Raw genomic sequence first — 20751 nt, 5'->3', positions numbered from 1 at the left:
TTATAAAAAGGACTGCAAGTCTTTCCATTTCGATTAATAATAGTACAAGGATGCGATGGGAATAGAGGAGATAGTCCTGGCTTTTCAGTAAATAGAGCAAACAGTCAACTCTTTAGACCACACAATGCAATACAACTCACCGAAAAAGAATCAAAAATTCCAAATGTACTTTCGAAATAAATGTTACCTCCAGGAGGCACACACGACGACACTTTCCTTTCCTTTTCCTTTATGTATAGTAGAAAAGTAATGGATTTTTTTAATATAAGGAAGAAAGAGTAAGACAATTTTCTTTCTCATTCTTCTTTCTTTGTGTAGGTTCAGTGGATTTTCAAAATTCTCTTGCACAGTCAGTAGCTAGACTCTTTTAAGAATAGTAGAGCAATGTATTATATTTCCTCACAGATGCCTAATTTATCAAGATAAGCAAGAAATCATAACGCACATATTCACAAAAAAATGCAGTGTTGTAAAAGAAAACCTTTTGTCAGATTTGGACAAAGAAAATCTCAAATACGACCTCTCATACTCATTTCATGGATTGGGTTTTATTAAAGAAGAGGGTCAAGAACAACATATATTTCAAGGGACATTTACGCTGGAGTTCACCTTTCTACCTCTGGCACATTTCAAAAGACTATCTACCTACCAACTCAGGCATTACAAAAACCAGCAAAGCCACTGATTATATACATAAATTATGCTAGCCGGTGTACGCAGACCTTACCCCTATCCTGGGGTAGAGAAGCTGTTTCCAATATACACTCGGCATCTTTCCCTCCAAGAACTACCTATCTTGCTATAGGGGTCAACCCCTTGATTGAAAGTGGAGGATACTTACCATCAGAGCGAGCAACCCACCTTGTCTGGAAAAGGAAGAAAGAATACAAATTATATCATCAAAAGAGATCTGTTGATTCCCTAAAAGAAGAATTACTTCAAACTAAATATATCTTGACATGTTTGCAAAACTCACTTCAGAAGGCATAAGAGATAGCAATCAAAAACAAACTGTAACCACTTAAAATCAACAAAGGCAAAGGAAATAATTGCTATGCTTCAAAAGGGTAATAGCCACTACTCTCACATAATTGATGATTGCAGGTTAATTCTTGAAACTCCCTTTCAGTTTCAGAGAAGCCAACCATGTAGCTGACTAACTAGCTAAAGGAAGGAAGCAAATAGGAAATTCATTGCGAGATAGTAAAGTGAATAAGCAACAGATAACAGACATTATATCCCAAGAAATTTCAATACCTATATGAAATGTCTCTGCTCAAAATCCATTATTTACCAAAACGAAAACGTCACCGTGCATTCTACTTGTATACATCCAAGTCAGAATTCAAACAGAGATTCTAAAAGAACAGTAAATTCATGGATCACATGCTTCAAACCAGAAGATGAAGCAGTGGTTTTCTACTGCAACGAAAAGCCATGAACATAGTGATGAATTAAGACTTCTTCAGCTCAGTGTAGGGTAACAAGGCTGTTTATGTAGGGCAGGAACTTTCTGCCATAACCAATAGCGCCTGAACTCGTCATAGTACGTTCAACTTTCTGCTCCCTGGGGTGATACAAGTATATGAAGCTGCCTACACAAATCACCACAGCATCACTGTTAACACAGGGTAGTACCTCGCATTCTTGAGTGTAACTCCTATTGGGTCCAAGATTGACGCTAACACTGCGCTTCAAGCTCATTTCCATGCCTTGGTAGATATCTATTAAGAAAACATTTCCTGTCTCATTATAAGCAGTGATGTAGCATAGCTCTCCTTCCATCTGTGTCAAGGATCCATGTCTCCCAACAAGCATAGTAGGTAAAGATATAATTGCAGGAAGCTCATCTTTTACAGCAAATGCCAGTACTTCATTCGATGTCGTCTCATAGTACGCAACCCCCTTCATATACAAACCCCCACCAACAAGACTTGGATTTTCTAACTCAGTACAGTATGCAGATGAGCACTTCCAGGAATTTGATTCTGAAGAATAAATCTCAAAGCCAATAATTGGCTGCCCAAGCAAAGGAAATGCGCAGATAACATGATAATACACCTCAATGTTACGAAGAGAAGGCTCAAATGCAAGAACAACTGCTGGTTCAGCTCCATGATAATACTGAGGAAGAGGGAGCATTTTCCAGTCTTGGGTTGCAGGATTGCAAACATAATACTTCTCCCACCCCTGACAAAGGAGCAAGCCGTTGCAAGAGCTTAGGATTTTGACCTTTTCAGGCAAGAAATGAAGTGCTGGGTTGGGAACTCCACTTGCAGAATGGTCCAGAGATATGAATGTAGGATCCCATCCCATCTTCGTATCTTGATAGAAGTAGCCCGAAAGACTCTGGCATAAGAAACTTTGTTGGTAGGTCAATAAGGGACCACCTATCCATTTATCCCATTCTTTGGATACAGCCCTAAACTTCATCAGCGATTTAGCAGGAAGGAAAGGGAGCACATGTTCCTTCACCACATCTTTGAGCTTCATGTCCTCTTTCCTTATGATGTGTGCAGGAAATTTCTCCTCTTCCATCTGATAAGTGGCAGTGAAGTCATAATCTGCAAACTGCATTCCAAGACGAGAGACTTATCAAAGAGGTATAGTAATCAAAATGAAGGGATTTTGTTCCAATAGACTCATTTAGTTGCTTCTTCTAAGAAGTAATTATTTGACAAAGCATCTAAAGTAAACTCAAAAACAGGGAGACACAAAAGCAGAAAGATTATTTCTATGAAGCAGAAAGGTCTGAAGATGCCATTCTCAAGAAAACAGTGGACTAAAGATTAGCTAATCATGAAACATAATGAGATATTCAATTAATTGAAGCTTGTATATTGCATGAATGGTGAGTCAAGTGCATTCATCATCACAAACAGAAAAGAAAATGGGGAAGAACAGGGTAACGTATGAGAACTAAGCGACACCACTTCAAAATGTCATTCAATATTTTTGCCAAATCTAACTCGGAGATAACAGCACATGCCCATTATAACTTCTGTCTTAAAACACTAAGGAAATACGCAATCTACTTAAGATGCAAAAAGACCTTAACAAACAAGAAATAAAACAAAAGAGTTCCTATTTTACTCTTGAGATCACTTTTGTTCGAAAACTTTGTCCTGAAATATGTAAAGAGAGCAATTCACGGATAAGTTTGAGACCTATGTGCTCTGTTCATGGAAAAGAAGATTAATCATTTCATAAAGTGTTTGAGCTAAGAAGAAAAAGAAAAAGGTTAAAACATACCAAGTGAAGTCCACCTTTCTGAGGTTTAGTTGCTGAGGGAAATACCTTGAAGGTATCAAGAATATTATTGTCCCATTTATCAGGAATACTATCGTCCCAGTTATCAGGAATATTATCGTCCCACTCATCAGAGCCAATGGCATAGCCTGCTTCAGAGAATTCCATTTTCCTGCAATAACAAAATAGTCATTCCCAATGGCATAGGTTACTTATATATCAGCAAGAAAAAATATTTGGTCACTGCAATAAAGATGTGCTTTAACACAACAAAGATGGTGAGCTAGCGACAATGGCGATAATGCAAGTATACATCGTGAAAAAATGTATCTGGAAACTGAAGTGAATCCATCCTAAATAACATACGGTGCTTTAGTTCCTAGTTAGTTATGATTTTGGTTCTTACTGTATCCAAATAATCACATTCATATAATTAATGGAAATGTGCTCTTTTGGCACTCCTTTAACAGATTATCAAAAATTTGTCTAATTTAATTGTTAAATCATGTGGCATGTTAAGATAAAAGCACACAATTCTGGTATTGAAAGTTAAGCATAAGATTGAGGAGCTATAATTAAGAGACAAACCTATAATTTTCCTAGATAAGTGTTCACTGAATAAGAAATATCAAACTAAGGGAAGAATGTACTTTTTGCGAGATAGTTCCATCCAAGTAATACAAGACACAAATGACTAGGCTTTGGTTTCAATCTTTATAGATGAAGAGCAAAAGTAAAATGTCATCCAATGGACACAACAGGCAAGAAAAATAATCATATATCTCAGAGCCTTAAACATTAACAAAAATAAGTAAATGAATTTAACTCTACTAGCTGCAGCCTATGCTCGAGGAGGAAAAGATAAAACACATAAAGGGGAACAGAGAGAGAATTTGAAGAAACGAGAAATACAGACAAAGCCTTGTTGAAAATTTCAAACCAACAGCATGTATAAGGGCCAAAGGTCAAAGATTAGCAGTTTAATTCAGAAATATACATGCATCGCGATTCCTTGAAATTTCTGCTAAAATTCCAATATCTTTCTTCTTTTTAAATTCTAATCAAGAAAAAAACAACGAAAAATAAAAAGATTAGAATTTGGCAGAAATTTCAAGGAATCAGCCACTTATATAGTACTACACTAAATTCTTCCCAAAGAAACTAATAACAAAGACTTTGTATCAAAGAATTTGAAAAAGATATCTTTTTTACATATTGGCATCATGTTCCCAAGATTAATTTAAAAAATAAAAAAAAGGGTCTCATACGGTCATCACTAGGGTTTGGTGTGGCAGAAAAGCTCCAATTCTGGCTGACATAAATATAATGGAAAATTTAGTCAAAAATATTTACACAAAACAGATCAGAAAACCATCAAGAAATTAAAGTCAAAGTGCGACGATAGAAGTCAATATCATACAAAACAGAGCATCTCATCGGAGACTAGAATTAACTTCCAAGATTTATATATTTCTTTATAAAATGATACATAAACACAGTTATTAAATCATTTATAACTGAACGATTTGCGTAAAAAGAAGAACCCCTGAAAGAGATGCTCTTAGAAGCACACATAAAAAAAGAAGAAGGAGAAAACAAGGGAATCAAAAACAGATTACACATTGGAAACGCAGAAAGACGAAAAGAAAAGACAAAAGTAAGAAATTATTGATAGCAAAAACGACCATGAATCGAATCGAAGTTACACATGCAATCACAATTACATGATCAGAGATAATTTAGATGAACAACTTAGAGAGTGCTTGAAAAAAGAGAGAAGAGAGAGAGAGAGAGAGAGAGAGAGAGAGAGAGAAACCAGTCGTAAAACCCAAAGAACGAACGAAGGAGACGAGAGATTAATGAAGATGAGAGAAGAGAGTCAGTCCGTGCGCAGGGAATGAGAGTTGTGAGTTCAAAACTGGTATGTGGGGTTTTGTATAGGAGACTGAAACTGAAGAGGAGAAGTAATTTATATACCTTCGGCAATAAGTAAGAGATGGGAGGGGGTCACGTGGCTGATTTTCATTGGCTTACTAGTCATTCTTTAAGTCAAGTCTCCGTTGGAGTCTTCCTAGCGGTTACACATCAAAAGTTTACTTGAGAATAGGTACTTTCATCCAAATAAAGCACTTTTAACCCAAAAAACTCTCAACAAAGAAGAGGGGGAAAACCCCCCAATAAATTTAAATCGTGATATATAATATTTAATTAGAAAAAAGATATATAATATCTCCAAAATTTATTTTGATCAAGATGTATTGATAGTAAATTCATAAAATTCAATCCTTTAAGGAATTTAATAGATTTTGTGTAGTTGCAATGATGGCAAGCTCTAGTGAAAAAATGGCAACAAAATCAAGCATAAATTCTCAAAAATCCTTATTTAATCCCTTCTTGTTATAAAAACTTTTAAAAATTTCAATTTAGGTACTTTTCATATCGAATTAATCACATTTAGAATAAATATATGATTGTGCATTTTATCCTTCGTCAACAAGTTTTCATAAATTTATTGTTAAACTATAGTATGTAACTATTCATCTTTTATGGTTATGTAAAAGGACAGAATTCTGCTAATTGAAGGTTAAGCATAAGATAACCAAAATTTATGACTTTCCTACGGAAGTATTTAGTGAATCAGAAAAAACATATGTAGGATAACACTCTGGTCGATAGTTCCACCCAAGGAATATTAGCATAAATGATTAAATTCAAAACGAAAAAAATCAGCCAATGAACATAAAAGGGAGAAAGAGCCCACATATTTACAGAAGGAAATAGAGGAAATTTATTCTTCTACCAAAAAACTTTGCACAAGGAGGAGAAGAAAAGAAAAAAACATAGAGGATAGAGAGAGAATCAGAGAAGTCCTTTTTGAAAATGTCTATCCAACGCCCATGCATAAGGACGAAAAGTCAAGACACTAGCTAGGAGCAGTTTAGGATTAATACATTTTTTTTAAAAAAAAAAGAGAGGATAACGAATTGGAAATTTGGCAGAAAATTCACGGAATCGGCATCTATATTACCAAAAAAACTAAGTATTAACAAAGACAACCAGTGTTGTCAAAGCATGCATTTTGACTAAGACTTTGTATCAAAAGGATATTGAAATTATATTAGTATCACATAGTACCAGCACGCATCTCCTAGCCAACTTGACACAAAGTCCAAATATTAAAATGAACTCTCCTATGATCTTAACTGCGGTTTGGTGTAACTCATCATAGTAGAAAACCACTAATAAAATTCTTGCTGACCAAATAATAAGGAATGAAAGTCTTGTATAAATTTCTCAATATTTATAATAAAAAAAAAAGGCAACAAGAAAATCTAACAGTTTGTTTGGATGGTTGTTACGTATCGTTTCATAATGTATCATATTGTATTGTATTATATTGTACTGTATCATTTGATGAATATAATGTTTGGATAAATTGTATCGTTTGCCGTTATTTCATGATATTATGCACCAGCAATATGAAGAATAAACTTACAATATTATAAGAAAAATTATAATACAGAGTAAAATTATTATATAAAAAGGTAGGGTTAATGATAAAATAAAATTATTTAATAATAATAAAGGGTGAGATGAGAGAAAAAGATAAGATAATGACATGACCACACCAAATCGGTCGTTACATAAAGTGACACATTTCGTCGTTACGTAACGACGGATTTAACGAAACGATACAATAAAATTTAAGTAACAATCATAACAATACGATACAATACGAGCATCTATCAGACTTCCAATACAAGCATCTATCAGACTTCCAATCTTCGTATAATTTCATGCAAAAACAGGGATTGACCCATATGAGGAATCCAATATATTGACATCAAAACCATCAATATTAATTTCCTCCATTACAAAATGTAGAAGGAACAGATTGAAATATAAGAGATGGAAAAAACGAGGGATTCAAAGAAATTATCGAATAAAAAGAACAGATGTCATACAATCGAAAGAAAGACAGAAAATGAACAAGAAAGGAATTAATTCTGATTGCCAAAACGATCAAAAAAATTGAAATTTAAAATAGAATCAAACAAGTAATCACAATTAAAACACGATCGGAAATTGAGGCAAGTAAAGATGTAATTTGAGATGAAACAACAACTCACATAGCTAGCTAGCGCAGTGTAGTCTTTTTCTGATAAAAAACAAACTCTGGAGAAAGAAAACAAGAACGAAATTGAGAAATTGGTGATGACGTTTGAGAGTATTGCTGAAATTTTTGGTTTAGAGAAGTAAGGCAATAAAATGGTGTGTGAACTGGCAGAGGAGGTTTTATTGTTGAGGAGACTGTAGAGCAGAAAGGCAATCTTCGGCAATAAAGAGGAAATTGGAGGGGTTACGTGCTTAATCTTCATTCGCTTTACCCAGTCACCTATTTAAGTCAAGTCTCCCTTGGCTTTTTCCTAGTACTTTTCTACTCCATTTTTTTGCCAAAGAAACAAAATGGAAATTCTCAGAATTTAGCTTGAGAAATATGGTGGGGGTTACAGGGGAAACACTTTTTTATGTTAATAATCACAACTAATTAATACATGTTCTTAATTTTTAATCACTTAATCATTATATTTTAATATTATCTGATGTAAACATTAAGTGCAAGTAATTTTTTTTAAAAGTAATATTAGAGGATGCCTATGGTAGATTTATTTAAGTTTATCTCATGACTCAACCGTTTAAAATTTATTCAGGTCAAGATAGGTAAATAGATAGAATCTAGATTTGCATAAACAATTTGAGCCCTAGAATCTAGATGATACGGAGAGCAGAGAGGAAGAAGCAGAAAATGATTTCATTTCATAATGCACTATTACAATGCATAACAGTATTTAACAACTTAACCACCACTCACGTGTCTCTCACATGTGTGCGTGTTTATTGTCTAAAATACCCCTCTTGATATAACTAACTAACTCTACTCCTCAATACTCCCTCTCAAGCTGGAGGGTGGAAGAAATTGTGTTGTACAACAGTCAATCCTTTTGTTAGAAGGTCTGCTAACTGCAATGAAGAAGAAACATAACATGGATGTATAAGCCTTGTCTTGATCTTTTCTCTCACAAAATGACAGTCTATCTTGATATTCTTTGTTCTCTCGTGAAATATTGGATTCCCAGCTATTTGTATTGCTGCCTTATTATTGTAGAACAAAGAAAGAGGTTTAGACACAGTTATCCCCAGGTCTTCTAGTATTCCTATTAGCAATGTAATCTCTGCAGTTATAGCAGCCATGCTTCTGTACTCAGCTTATGTTGAACTCTTGCTCACTGTAGGTTGCTTCTTTGACTTCTACGATATCAAAATATTACCTAACTTCACAACATAACTTGTCACAGATCTCCTTGTATTGAGGCATGATGCCTAATCTGAATCACAATATGCACTGAGATGATCAATGGCTCCTAACTCCATCAATAACCTCAGACCTGGCGCCCCTTTTATATATCTTACCGCTCTCAATGTTGCCTCCATTTGTGACTGTTTGGGCTTTTGCATAAACTGACTCAAAGTTAGGACTACAAAACTTATGTCAGGTCTGGTGATAGTTAGATATAACAACCTCCCTATCAATCTTTGATATGATGAATTGTCCCTTAACTCTAAATGACCTGTCTTCCGAACACATGTATCATACTCCACTGTTGTCAATTGTTAATTCAACTCTATAAGAGTTACAACTGGTTCCACTTAAGCCTCTTCTGAAATTAATTCTAGAGCATACTTTCTTTGATTGAGTAAGATCCCCTTTTTGGACCTTGAGACCTCAATTCCAAGAAAATACCTTAATTTTCCTAAGTCCTTGACTTTGAACTTTCTATGCAAAATTGTCTTAGCATCATTGACTAAGTTGGGACAACTTTCAGTAATCAGTAAATCATAAACATACACTAGTATGATGACCATCTCTTTTCCTTGTTGCTTTGTGAATAAGGAATGATCAAATGCATTTTGTTTGTAGCCACTATGAACCAGTGCATCAGTGAGCTTTATGTTCCATTGTCCGGATGCCTGTTTGAGGCCATAGAGAGATTTCATAAGGCTACACACTTTCAATTCCCCTTGCTTATGAAATCCCTGAGGCAAATGCATATAAACCTCCTCATAGAGGTACCCTTGTAGGAAGGCATTGCTAACATCCATTTGATACAAATGCCAGCCCTTTGCAATAGCTATGCTTATAATAGTCATGATTGTGACCATCTTTGCTATAGGAGAAAATGTATCATGGTAGTCCAACCCTTCCTTTTGATTATACCCTTTGGCAACCAGCCTTGTATTGTATCTCTCTACTTCTCCATTAGCCTTGTATTTAATTTTGTATACCCATTTTGACCCAATGGCCTGCTTCCCAGCTGGCAAGTCTATAATCTCCCAAGTATTATTGTCCTCAAGTGCTTTGATTTCTGTTTGCATAGCTGCAACTCATCTACTATCAGTTGAAGCCTGTTGAAAAGTACTAGGTTCAACTTCTACTGAGAAAGTGATCACGCCCAACTATGCCTTATAAAAAGGACTAAGCGGTCGCTGCAAATATAATCCGGTTCAAGTCCGGAGTCGAATCCCACAGGGAACTAACCTATTTACTACAACTTTTAACAATGCTAATGATAAGCTCAGACAATTTTACGGATGCAAGATTTTTAATATAGCATAAGTGAAATTTATTTATCTAATGAAAAATGACAACAAAATTAGCAATAATCAAGAATAAGGTTGAATTCAAAGGTTAAAAGTATCTAGGGCTATTGATTTTCCCAATTGCCGGAGTCAAATTCCACAGGGAACTAACCTATTTAGTACAACTTTTAACAATGCTAATGATAAGCTCAGACAATTTTCGGATGCAAGATTTTTAATAGAACATAAGTGGAATTTATTTATCTAATGAAAAATGACAACAAAATTAGCAATAATCAAGAATAAGGTTGAATTCAAAGGTTAAAAGGATCTAGGGCTATTGATTTTCCCAATTACCGGACTAATTCCTGACACGTTAGCTATAATCTTGCCGTAATACTCTATGAGGATTATGAGTTCCGGGATACCGTAATTATCTTTCGATCAATTACGATAATTTACTAGAAGCATTCTCTCGAACTACTCTAGTTAACAATTTATGCAAGAATTATCCCACCAAAGCTTCGTTATCTCTAACCATGCTTTTAAATTCAAGTAATTAATCTCTTAACTTACCCGAAAGTGGTGTTGTTCAACAACAATCTAACCAAGTGTTCTTTCTCAAGCAACACGAGGTAACTAGACACGATTAATCAAGGGGCCTTTCAATTAATCACAACACAGCACATAGTTGAACAATCATAGAATAAGAACGGCTCAATTATATCTAAACATAGTCAAAATTTCATCCAACAATTGGTTCCATAAACCCTAGATGATGGGTTTAACTACTCATACTAATGGATAAAAATTCATTATAATAATTCATAATCAATAATGGAAGTAAGAAGAAGAAGATGAAAACTCTTAGGAAATTCTTTGTCTTCTCTCTCTTGTTCTTGCCTCCAAAATCTCCTAAAAATAGCTCTCCCTCTCTTCTGGGTGAATTAGGCTTCATATAGGTTTAGGTTAGTCGCCTTAAAAATTACATAATTGCCCCTGAGTTGTTGGCCTCCGTCTGCCCATCCGCAGATTCGACCGCGGATCCGGCCGCGAATTTCAGCCAGTGTTCTGCCTCCAGTGCGCGGTCCAATTCGCGGCCGCGCACCTGGAGGGGACCTCCCCGCTTGATTTTCTCACTCCTTTTCGACCGGGCTAACCTTCGATTGGCCTTCCACACTCCATATTGACTCCAAAATACTCTTTCGCATCCTCTTAGATCGGAGTGGCTCCTGCAAAGCATAAAATTCTTAATTAGAGCATTTTGTTATCTTTTAACATTCAAATATCAATAAAGTAAGGCTAAATTAGAGTATAAATAGTGTCTAAATTGCATAAATATAGCCTACTATCAACACCCCACATTTAAATCAAACCACACTCTACAGAGGCCTAACTTCATTGAGCGACTTCCCTAACTCGTCACACCAAGAATATTTCACATAGTTTGAGTATACATTAGTATAACATCTACACCTCAAGAGTAGACTCTCGCGAGCCACGCAATATTCCTAGCCAACTTATTACTCTATTTAGAGGTCCAAACTTACCACTCCTTCATGAATCAAGTGCATGCTCACTACAAAAGAGACTCATTCCACAATCAATAAAATTCACGCACACTGAGGAACTTCAAAATAAACAGAATTCACTCACCCTCAGAAATGATATTCTTGTGCCACAGAAAATGCTCCATAGGCTTGCCCGTAGTGTACTACTCTACTAATTGAGCTTGTTCACTCTAGGATCAAGTAGGACTTTATTTAGCTGTAATGTAGGCTGCATGTCGGGTAGGATATATTTGGATATAATAGTGACTACACCTCCCCAAGCACTTTAATACATATATTTTATAATCAAGGTCACACTTAAGTTAAACCAATATTTCCACCTTCAACACCACGTAAATTACCTCACACTTCTTTGAGCATAATCACCTTAAAAGCCACCACAGAATATTACTAATCAACATGATGCACTATTAACACATGATACACATTTGTTTTTAACAAGGTGCACCTTTCTCCTAATACATAACAAATAGGTGGGTGGAATATGTATATATAAGGTTCAACAAAGAAATGCCTATATCACTTCCCAGACTAAACAAGACTACTATTTCACTTTGCAGACACACAGGGCAAGTTCTAGGCATCAAATATCGTGCACAGAACACAACAAGCTCTCACACATATGGTACATGACTCACTCCAGATCGGATCATCAAACACTTAGATCAGCGTACTTAAGCCAAATTAAGAACATACAGTTTAAGGCATTCTTACAAGAGTCAACAAATGAGCCTAAACGTCACACTAAGTACCCGCTATATTCAAGGCATTACGAAGTTACGAGATCCTATTCTAATCCTGCCTATAGCCCATAAGTTCCTAACTAAAAAAATAAAAACTAACTACACCTGGTTCAAATGAAACCCTTGGAAAAGAACCATGGTTTAAAGAAAAACCAAGGAGGAATTGATACACTACTACAAAAGAAAATCCACTCTCACCGCACCTTTTTTTTATTTTTTACTTTTAACAATTTTTTTTTTCTTTCGACTTTAGTCCCTCAAGAAACTCGTCGAATGATATCCATCATCGGGACAAGTCAAAAATGATTTATGTAAATAAACTACGAAACTATTCTACATACAACATACAACAAAGTATCCCCCACCCCACACTTAAAAAGATGGCATGTCCCCATGTCATACAAAATAAAGTAATGCGAGGTAAAGGAACTTCCCTGGTGGATCAGTCTTGATCGGAGACAGTGTCAGGGTCGAGATGACACGCCCTCCCCAGCGCACACAGCCATCCCATGATTTTCTTCTCTGACTTTGCATTTTGGGTGGCTAAGGCATCAACTCTAGCCCCCAATTCCATGACGGAAGTGCGCAGCCCTGCCATATCCTGTTCTAAGGCTGTCATCCGTGTACTCCGTCTGACCTGGGATGGTCCTTCAGCCGCTGCAACTTATTCCTATGGGGGTGAGGCAGGTTCAACCTCCTCCTGCCCTTCATCGCCCTCCTCCCGCACATCAGAATCGTCACTATGAGTTGCCCCAGGTGCCACTGGGTCTTTCTCGATGGTCACTTTGTCTGCCCGGAACTTTGCTTCTTTCTTCACCATGCCATCTGCATTTGGGTTCTTAGGCACCCTTGCTGCCCGGCACAATCTAGTGACCAGAGAGGGGGGAAAAGAACTCATACCTCTTCTGTGGTGAACGAACGAACATCTCAGACTGAATAACCTGGACCACATCAAAATCATGGCCATTCACGAAGCACCAGATCAAGGCAGCTCTCGGACCACTTACCTCCGTGGTGTTGTGGGACGGCAGTATGCGACTGTTGATGATGTACAACCAGCACTTTCCTTCAAAAGTGAGTGAGGCACAGTGTAGCTTCAATCCCGGCACAACCCACACTACCTCTTTGTCTGGTGCACAGATAGTACTGAAAAACCCGTTCCATGTGATGGGTTCTCTCTTGTAAGTATCATAGAAATCCTCCTCCCCATTAAATACAGGCAATCGATACACTCTCCTGATGGCTTCTATCGAGGCATCCACCCTCGTGTGTCGCACAGTGCATATTCTATCCTCATGTTCAGGGCAGTTGGCATAGACCTCCCGGACAAGCATCAAGTTACCCTCCTCTGGCTCTTCGAAAAAGTTATCCAGCCTGCGCCTGATCAACTCCCGATACATATTAGGGCACTCATCCTGGAGGGACGCCCTATCAATACCCCTTTCCGGTACAGGTTTTTTTAGTGGCCTTCAAACTGAAACGGTCTTGGGAAGCTCTAGAGACAAACCTGGTACGATCAAACTGAGCTGCACTAGCCGGTTCCCGTGCCCGGGATGAACCTCTATGACCACTTGACGAGGCTCCGGTGGTGCGTCTCTTCTTTGAAGGTGTCATGGTACCTACACAACAAACACTACTATCAGTAATCGGCGAAATATGGGAACCAATGGCGGTTACTCAGACTTCACTAGCACAATTGGTCACAATTTACATTCAAACTCATTGTGGCAATTCAACAAACACTTAGTGCATATACCCCCCAAGTTACCCAAAGCCCCAATTAAACTTCCATTCCTCACAAACTCAACAATGTCTTCCCCTAATTCAACAAAATTTATTAGCCTCACATGCCACATATATACTACAATCCTAAACCAAGACAAGAGTACCCATGGTTCTACTATCCTACACATACAATAGCAAAGGAAAAGAATGGGAAAAATAAAAAATAAAAAACAAAAAAAGAAGAAAAAAATACTAAGAAAGAGGAATAGAATCATGTTACTTACTTGGAGATCTTGGGAGGAACGAAGATTGGGGATTGGTTGACTGGAGAAGAGGAGGAAGGAGAAGAAGCTTTGTTGGTGAGAGAAATTTTGAGGGAGAGGGGGCGTATGTTTTAGAAGAAGGGGGAAGGGTTTTATATATTGTTAAGGGGGAGGGAAAGAAGAAGTGGGGGAGTGGGCGGTTAGGGGTGGGGGTGGGGGTTAAGTAAAAATAAACTACTTAATAGGAAAGAAAAGAAAAGAAGAGAAAAGAAAGAAAAAAGCATAATAACAAATTCTGAACCTGGTACCGCCTAATCCGCGGCCTACTCCGCGGTCCAATCCGCGGCCGCGGATGAGGAACAATGAGGGAGACAAAATCCGCGCCCCAATTCGCAGGCATGGACGGGGAGGCAGCGGTCTGTGAAAAATCCGCGGCCTACTCCGCGGTCCAATCCTCGGCTGCAGATATCGATCTCCAGCAAAGTTTTGTTTTTTTCGCACTTTTACCTATCTCGGGGTTAATTTCGTCCCCCGAATCCTTACGATGCGCATAATTTTATCTCTGCACATTAGTAGATCGGTCAATGCCGTTCAAAATCAATTACAAAAATAAGAGTAAAGACAAATAATGTTTGGCTCCCAAAAAGCGCCTGAGTTAACGTCGCGGCACGATGATTTACAACAAACCATGGGTTGCCTCCGAGGAAGCGCCTAATTTAACGTTGCGGCACGATGCAGGATTTCATTATTACTCTTCGCTTGCGTATTGGGGCTCTTCCAAAGATATCACCACTCTATCCCCCTTTTTTTCGACCATTCCAAGGTAATATTTCAACCTTTTCCCATTCACTGTGAACTTATTTGTCCCATCTTCGGATTCAATTTCTACAGCTCCACTTGAGAACACTTGCACCACTCTGAAGGGTCCTGACCATCGGGACTTCAACTTACCCGAAAACAATCTCAATCTCGAGTTGTATAACAACACTAGATCTCGGGGTTTGAAGTTTCGATCTAGAATGTGCTTATCATGCATCATTTTCATCCTTTCTTTGTACAATCTTGCATTCTCAAATGCATGGAACCTGAATTCCTCGAGTTCATGTAACTCAGTGACTCTGCTGGTGCCTGTAGTCTCCATATCCAAATTCAACTGCCACAGTGCCCAAAGGGCTTTATGTTCGAGCTCTACCGGAAGATGGCATGCTTTTTCAAATACCGACTTGTATGGTAACATACCAATTGGAGTTTTAAATGCTGTGCGGTACGCCCATAATGCATCATCCAGCTTCTTTGCCCAATCAGTCCTTGTCGCATTCACTGTCTTGGCCAGGACACTTTTGATTTCCCTGTTTGACACTTCAACTTGCCCGCTCGTCTGTGGGTGGTAAGGTGTGGCTACCTTATGGCGAACTCCATACTTTTCCAACAGTCGTGCGAACGCTCTATTGCAAAATGGGTTCCACCATCACTGATTATAGCTCTCGGGGTGCCAAAACGTGTGAAGATATTTTTCTTTAGGAAGCATGTCACCCCTTTTGCATCATTGGTTGGGAGAGACACCGCTTCAACCTATTTGGAGACATAGTCAACTGCTACCAATGTGTATTTGTTACCATACGAGCTGATGAAAGGCCCCATAAAGTCAATCCCCCACATGTCAAAAACCTCCACCTCTTGAATTGTGGTCATCGACATCTCGTGACGTCGAGATATGCTGCCTGTCCTTTGGCACTCATCGTAACTTTTTACCCAAGCATGGGCATCCTTGAACGGAGTTGGCCAATACAACCCCGATTCCAACACTTTTGTTGCTGTCCGGATTCCTCCAAAGTGTCCACCATATGGTAAAGCATGGCAAGCCTGCAAAACAGAAGGTTGATCTTTCTCGGGGATACACCTGCGGATCACTTTATCTACACATATTCTAAAAAGTAGAGGTTCATCCCAATAATAAGATCGACAATCGCGAAAGAATGTTTTCTTTTGAATTGAAGAGAGTTCATAAGGTACAATACCGCTTGCTAAATAGTTAGCAATATCAGCATACTATGGTGTCTCCTCCATTGTCACAGCGAGTAATTGTTCATCCAGGAATGTCTCTATTATATCTTCAACCTCCATCTTCTTTTCAGCTCATTCCAACCTTGAGAGGTGGTCTGCCACTTGATTGTCCCTCCCTTTTCTGTCACAGATTTCCAGATCGAATTCTTGTAGCAAAAGAACCCAGCGGATTAAGCGTGGATTTGACTCCTTCTTTGCTATCAAGTACCTAATTGCTGCATGGTCAGTATAAACAATAACTTTTAAACCAATTAAGTACGACCTAAATTTGTCGATGGCAAACACTACAACCAATATTTCCTTTTCTGTTACGGTGTAATTGAGCTGTGTATCGCTGAGCGTCCTGCTTGCATAGTAAATTGGGTGCATCATCTTGTCTTTTCGCTGCCCCAAGACTGCTCCTATAGCATAATCAGTGGCGTCGCATATGAGCTCGAATGGTTGCTCCCAGTTGAGTGCAACAATGATGGGTGTAATTACCAGTCTCTTCTTCAGCTCCTCAAATGCCAACCTGCAATCATTAGAAAACACAAAGGGCTGATCCTTTTCAAGAAGTTTACATAAAGGTTTAGCAATCTTGGAAAAATCTTTTATGAATCGCCTGTAGAATCCGGCGTGCCCAAGGAAACTTCTCACTGCCTTGACCGAAGTGGGCGATGGCAATTTCTCAATCACATAAACCTTAGCATGGTCGACCTCAATTCCCTTACTGGACACTCGATGCCCCAAAACTATTCTTTCTTGTACCATAAAATGGCACTTTTCCCAATACAGTACCAAATTTGTCTCCACACATCTTTTGAGCACTCTTCTTAAATTGTGAAGACAATCTTCGAATGAATCCCCCACCACGGAGAAATTATCCATAAACACCTCCATAATGTCTTCAACCATATCAGTGAAAATGGCAAACATGCACTGCTGGAATGTAGCCGACGCATTTCAAAGTCCAAAAGGCATTCTCCGAAAGGCAAAGATGCCATACGGACAAGTGAAGGATATTTTCTCTCTATCTTCAGGGGCTATTGAGATCTGATTGTATCCCGAATATCCATCCAAGAAATAGAAGTGAGACCGCCCCGCTAACCTGTCCAATATTTGGTCAATGAAAGGCAAGGGGAAATGGTCCTTCCGGGTGGCTGTGTTGAATTTTCGATAGTCCATGCAAATCCGCCATCCCGTGACTGTACGAGTCGAGATCAACTCATTATTCTCAATTTGTACGACCGTCATTCCTCCCTTTTTCGACACACACTGAACAGGGTTAACCCAGTTGCTGTCAGAGATGGGGAAGATGATACCCGCATCCGGCCACTTGATCACTTACTTCTTTACCACATCTTTCATATTCGGGTTCAGCCGTCGTTGATACTCTCTGGAAGGTTTGTGCCCCTCTTCCAAGAGAATCTTGTGCATACAAAAGGCTGGGCTAATACCCTTTATGTCTACCATTGTCCAACCAATGGAAGTCTTACATTCTTATAACATATGCAAGAGTTGCTCTACCTGCACAGCTAGCAAACCAGATGATATAATAACATGCAAAGTAGAATTAGGCCATAAGAAAGCGTACCTGAGGTGAGCTGGAAGCGGTTTCAGGTCCAACTGTGGTGGCTCCTCTATTGATGGTTTTGCAGGTGATGTTGCTCTTTCTTCTAAGCGTAGGGGCTCGAACTGAGGTTCCCTTTTCCAGAACCATTGACCCTCGAGAGCCATGACCCACTCCGCCAGCCCTTCACCATCCATCTCTTCCAAATTCATCAAACAGGCTTCTAGTGGATCCCCGACATTAAGGGTCTCATCCTCCTCTTGCAGTATCACATCCACGGCCTCCACTAGCGAGCAATTTGCAAATTCGCTGGGTCTCCTCATGGATTGTTGAACGTTGAATATTATTTCTTCATTGTTCAACCTCATTTTCAACTCTCCAGTCTCACAATCAATCAATGCTCTCCCAGTGGCTAAGAACGGCCTTCCCAGAATGATGGGTATCTCTTCATCCGCTTGACAGTCAAGAATAACGAAGTCTGCAGGGAATACAAACTTCCCCACTTGAACAAGCACATTATCAAGAATTCCTGTCGGCTTTTTGACTGTGCGATCAGCCAGTTGCAACAACATTGAGGTCGGTTTAGCTCTGCTAATGCCCAGTTTTGTATAGATTTCTAAGGGCATCAAGTTTATACTGGCCCCCAAGTCACACAATGCTTTAGCAAAAGCATAACTCCCAATGGTGCATAGAATAGTAAAACTACCTGGATCAAACACTTTTTAAGCCATAGGTCTTGTCACTACCGCGCTGCAGGTCTGCGTTAGAGTTACAGTGGATAGGTCCTGAAAGTCAATTTTTTGTGACATCAGATCCTTCATCATTTTTTCATACCCTGGCATTTCCCTTAAAGCATCCATCAGTGAAATATTCAATTGAATTTGTCGAAGCATTTCCATGAATTTCCTGTATTGATCATCTTTCTTTTGCTTTGCCAATCTCTGAGGGAATGGTGCATGAGTCAACCTCTGCCCATTGCTTGGTGTCTTTTCTTTGTTGGAAGATTTGTCTACCACCTGTTCTGAGAGTTGTTCACCTTCCTTCTCCTTACCCTTGTCAATCTGTGCTTGTTTAATTACAACCTCGGTGAGCTCTGCTGACTCATCTGCCTCTAATGTAATGGGAGTAGTTGGCATAGTCTCTCTCCTAGATTGAGCAACTTCTTTCTCTCTGTCTAAATCTCTTCCATTCCTGAGACTCACTGCCATTAGCTGATTTGGGTTCTTTTCCTTTGGGTTAATATTTGTATCTGCAGGCAATATTCCTTGTGGGCGATTGTTCAAGGCCATAGACAGCTGTCCCAATTGAGTTTGAATTCCTTTGATTGCCGAATCATGTGATGCTAACTTTTCTTGCATCTTACCATTTGTCCCAATAAGTTGTTGCAGCATGCCCCTGATTTCTGTCATGTTGTTGTCCTACTGTTGATGAGGTGGTTGGTAGGCCAACTATTACTGATGCTGCTAATTATAGCCATGTTGCCTTTGATAAGGCACGACTTGGCCTTGTGGTCGTGCGCTTCCTGGATTGGGGTTGTGTTGTGGCTGATTTGGTCTGTACTGCTGGTTTGGTGCTGGTCCCCATTGCTTCCCACCTTGCATATGACCTTCGAAATTGTTGACATAATTCATGTCTTCTCTAAAGCCCTGGTTGTTGTTCTCTCCACTCCACGAGCACACATATGACTGGTTTATGCACGGAGTGCACAAGCCTCCATTTGTTGTGTCAACAATGTGCACTTGCTTTGTACCCATCTCATCAATTTTCTTTGTCAGTAAGCTCATCTGGGTCATGAGAGTGGCTATGTTCTCTGCATTGGAATTATTTGGGTCAAGAGCAACATAATGCACTATTGGTGTAAGTGTAGAACCTCTTGTCATCCAGCCTGAATTTTGAGCTATCTTGTCGAGAAGAATCTTGCACTCTGTGAATGTTTTGCTCAAAAATGCACCCCCAGTTGAAGCATCTACATTGGCCTTCAAACTGTCTGCCAAACCCATGTAAAATCTCTATCCCAACATCTGATCCGGAATGCCATGGTGTGGACACTTCACTAGCATACCCTTAAACCTCTCCCACGTTTCTTGCAAGGTCTCAGTCGGTTTATGCCTGAACTACAATATCTCATCAATTTTGACTTGCAGTCTTGTTGGGAGGATAAAACTTGTTTAAGAACTGCTTGACTAATTCTTCCCAAGTAGTAATGGAGTTTATTGGGAGCGAATTCAGCCAAGATTGAGCCTCTCCAGTCACTGAGAATGGGAACAATAATAACTTGATTGCTTCAGGAGTCACATTCGGCTGTCTTTGAGTAACACAAATTGATAGGAAGTTCTTCAGATGTTTTTGTGGGTCTTCGATGTATGACCCGGAGAACAGTCCCTTATTTTGCAACAGGTGCAGCATGTTGTTGGTAATCTGGATTGTCTCCGCTTGTATCTGAGGAAAAGCAATGGTGGTCTCCAGGTTATCAGCAGTTGGTTGTACCCAATCATAAAGAGCAGCTTCCGGCACAAGAGGTTCAGCCACTCCATTGTTTGGGTCAACACAATCATTCCGATTATTTCCGTTGACGTCGTTCACATTGTCCATTTCACTTTCGAGTTGGTCTTTTTGTTTTAACTATTTGTTCTTCTTGTTGGACCGATTCAATGTCCTGAATGCTTTCTCGGGGTCTGAGAGTCCTTCAAAAAGTTCACCAGTCCTCAAAGAGCTTCTAGGCATACACCTGAGTCACAGAAGAGTTCAAACGTGAGAATTTCAATGGAAAAATTTTAACACCGTAGGAAATTGATCTAAACTAAGAATCCTAGCAATTATTCTAAGTTGTAATAAATAACACCGTTAGTTCCCCGACAACGACGCTAAAATTTGATCATGCCCAACTATGCCTTGTAAAAAGGACTAAGCGGTCGCTGCAAATATAATCCGGTTCAAGTTCGGAGTCG

At 39.0% G+C, this 20751-nt stretch overlaps 1 protein-coding gene across 2 annotated transcripts; it reads right to left on the bottom strand.

Moving 5' to 3' along the window:
• Positions 1 to 1273: 1273 nt before the first annotated feature.
• LOC104116929 (F-box protein At5g49610-like) lies at positions 1274 to 7576 on the bottom strand. 2 transcript variants are annotated; one of them, XM_018777898.3, is made up of 3 exons: positions 7380 to 7576; positions 3253 to 3421; positions 1274 to 2571 (listed from the first exon to the last, which is right to left on the bottom strand). In XM_018777898.3, coding segments are annotated over exons 1-3 (1272 nt in total). In that variant the 5' UTR covers positions 7382 to 7576; the 3' UTR covers positions 1274 to 1470. The 2 variants fall into 2 exon arrangements, with proteins under 2 accessions (XP_018633414.1, XP_009626188.1); XM_009627893.4 differs by lacking the exon at positions 7380 to 7576 and adding an exon at positions 5066 to 5220.
• Positions 7577 to 20751: the final 13175 nt, after the last annotated feature.

The sequence above is a fragment of the Nicotiana tomentosiformis genome, chromosome 2 (assembly GCF_000390325.3).
Source record: "Nicotiana tomentosiformis chromosome 2, ASM39032v3, whole genome shotgun sequence".
NCBI lineage: Eukaryota > Viridiplantae > Streptophyta > Magnoliopsida > Solanales > Solanaceae > Nicotiana > Nicotiana tomentosiformis.
The sequence above is the reverse complement of the archived record's forward strand: the minus strand, read 5'-3'. Positions and strand labels throughout refer to the sequence as shown.

What these genes read in the sequence shown, in the direction of transcription:
- LOC104116929 (XM_018777898.3), bottom strand. An exon ending in AGAAAGGTGGACTTCACTTG is followed by an intron (nt 2,572 to 3,252) that starts GTATGTTTTAAC and finishes CTTGGAATGCAG; the next exon opens with TTTGCAGATTATGACTTCAC.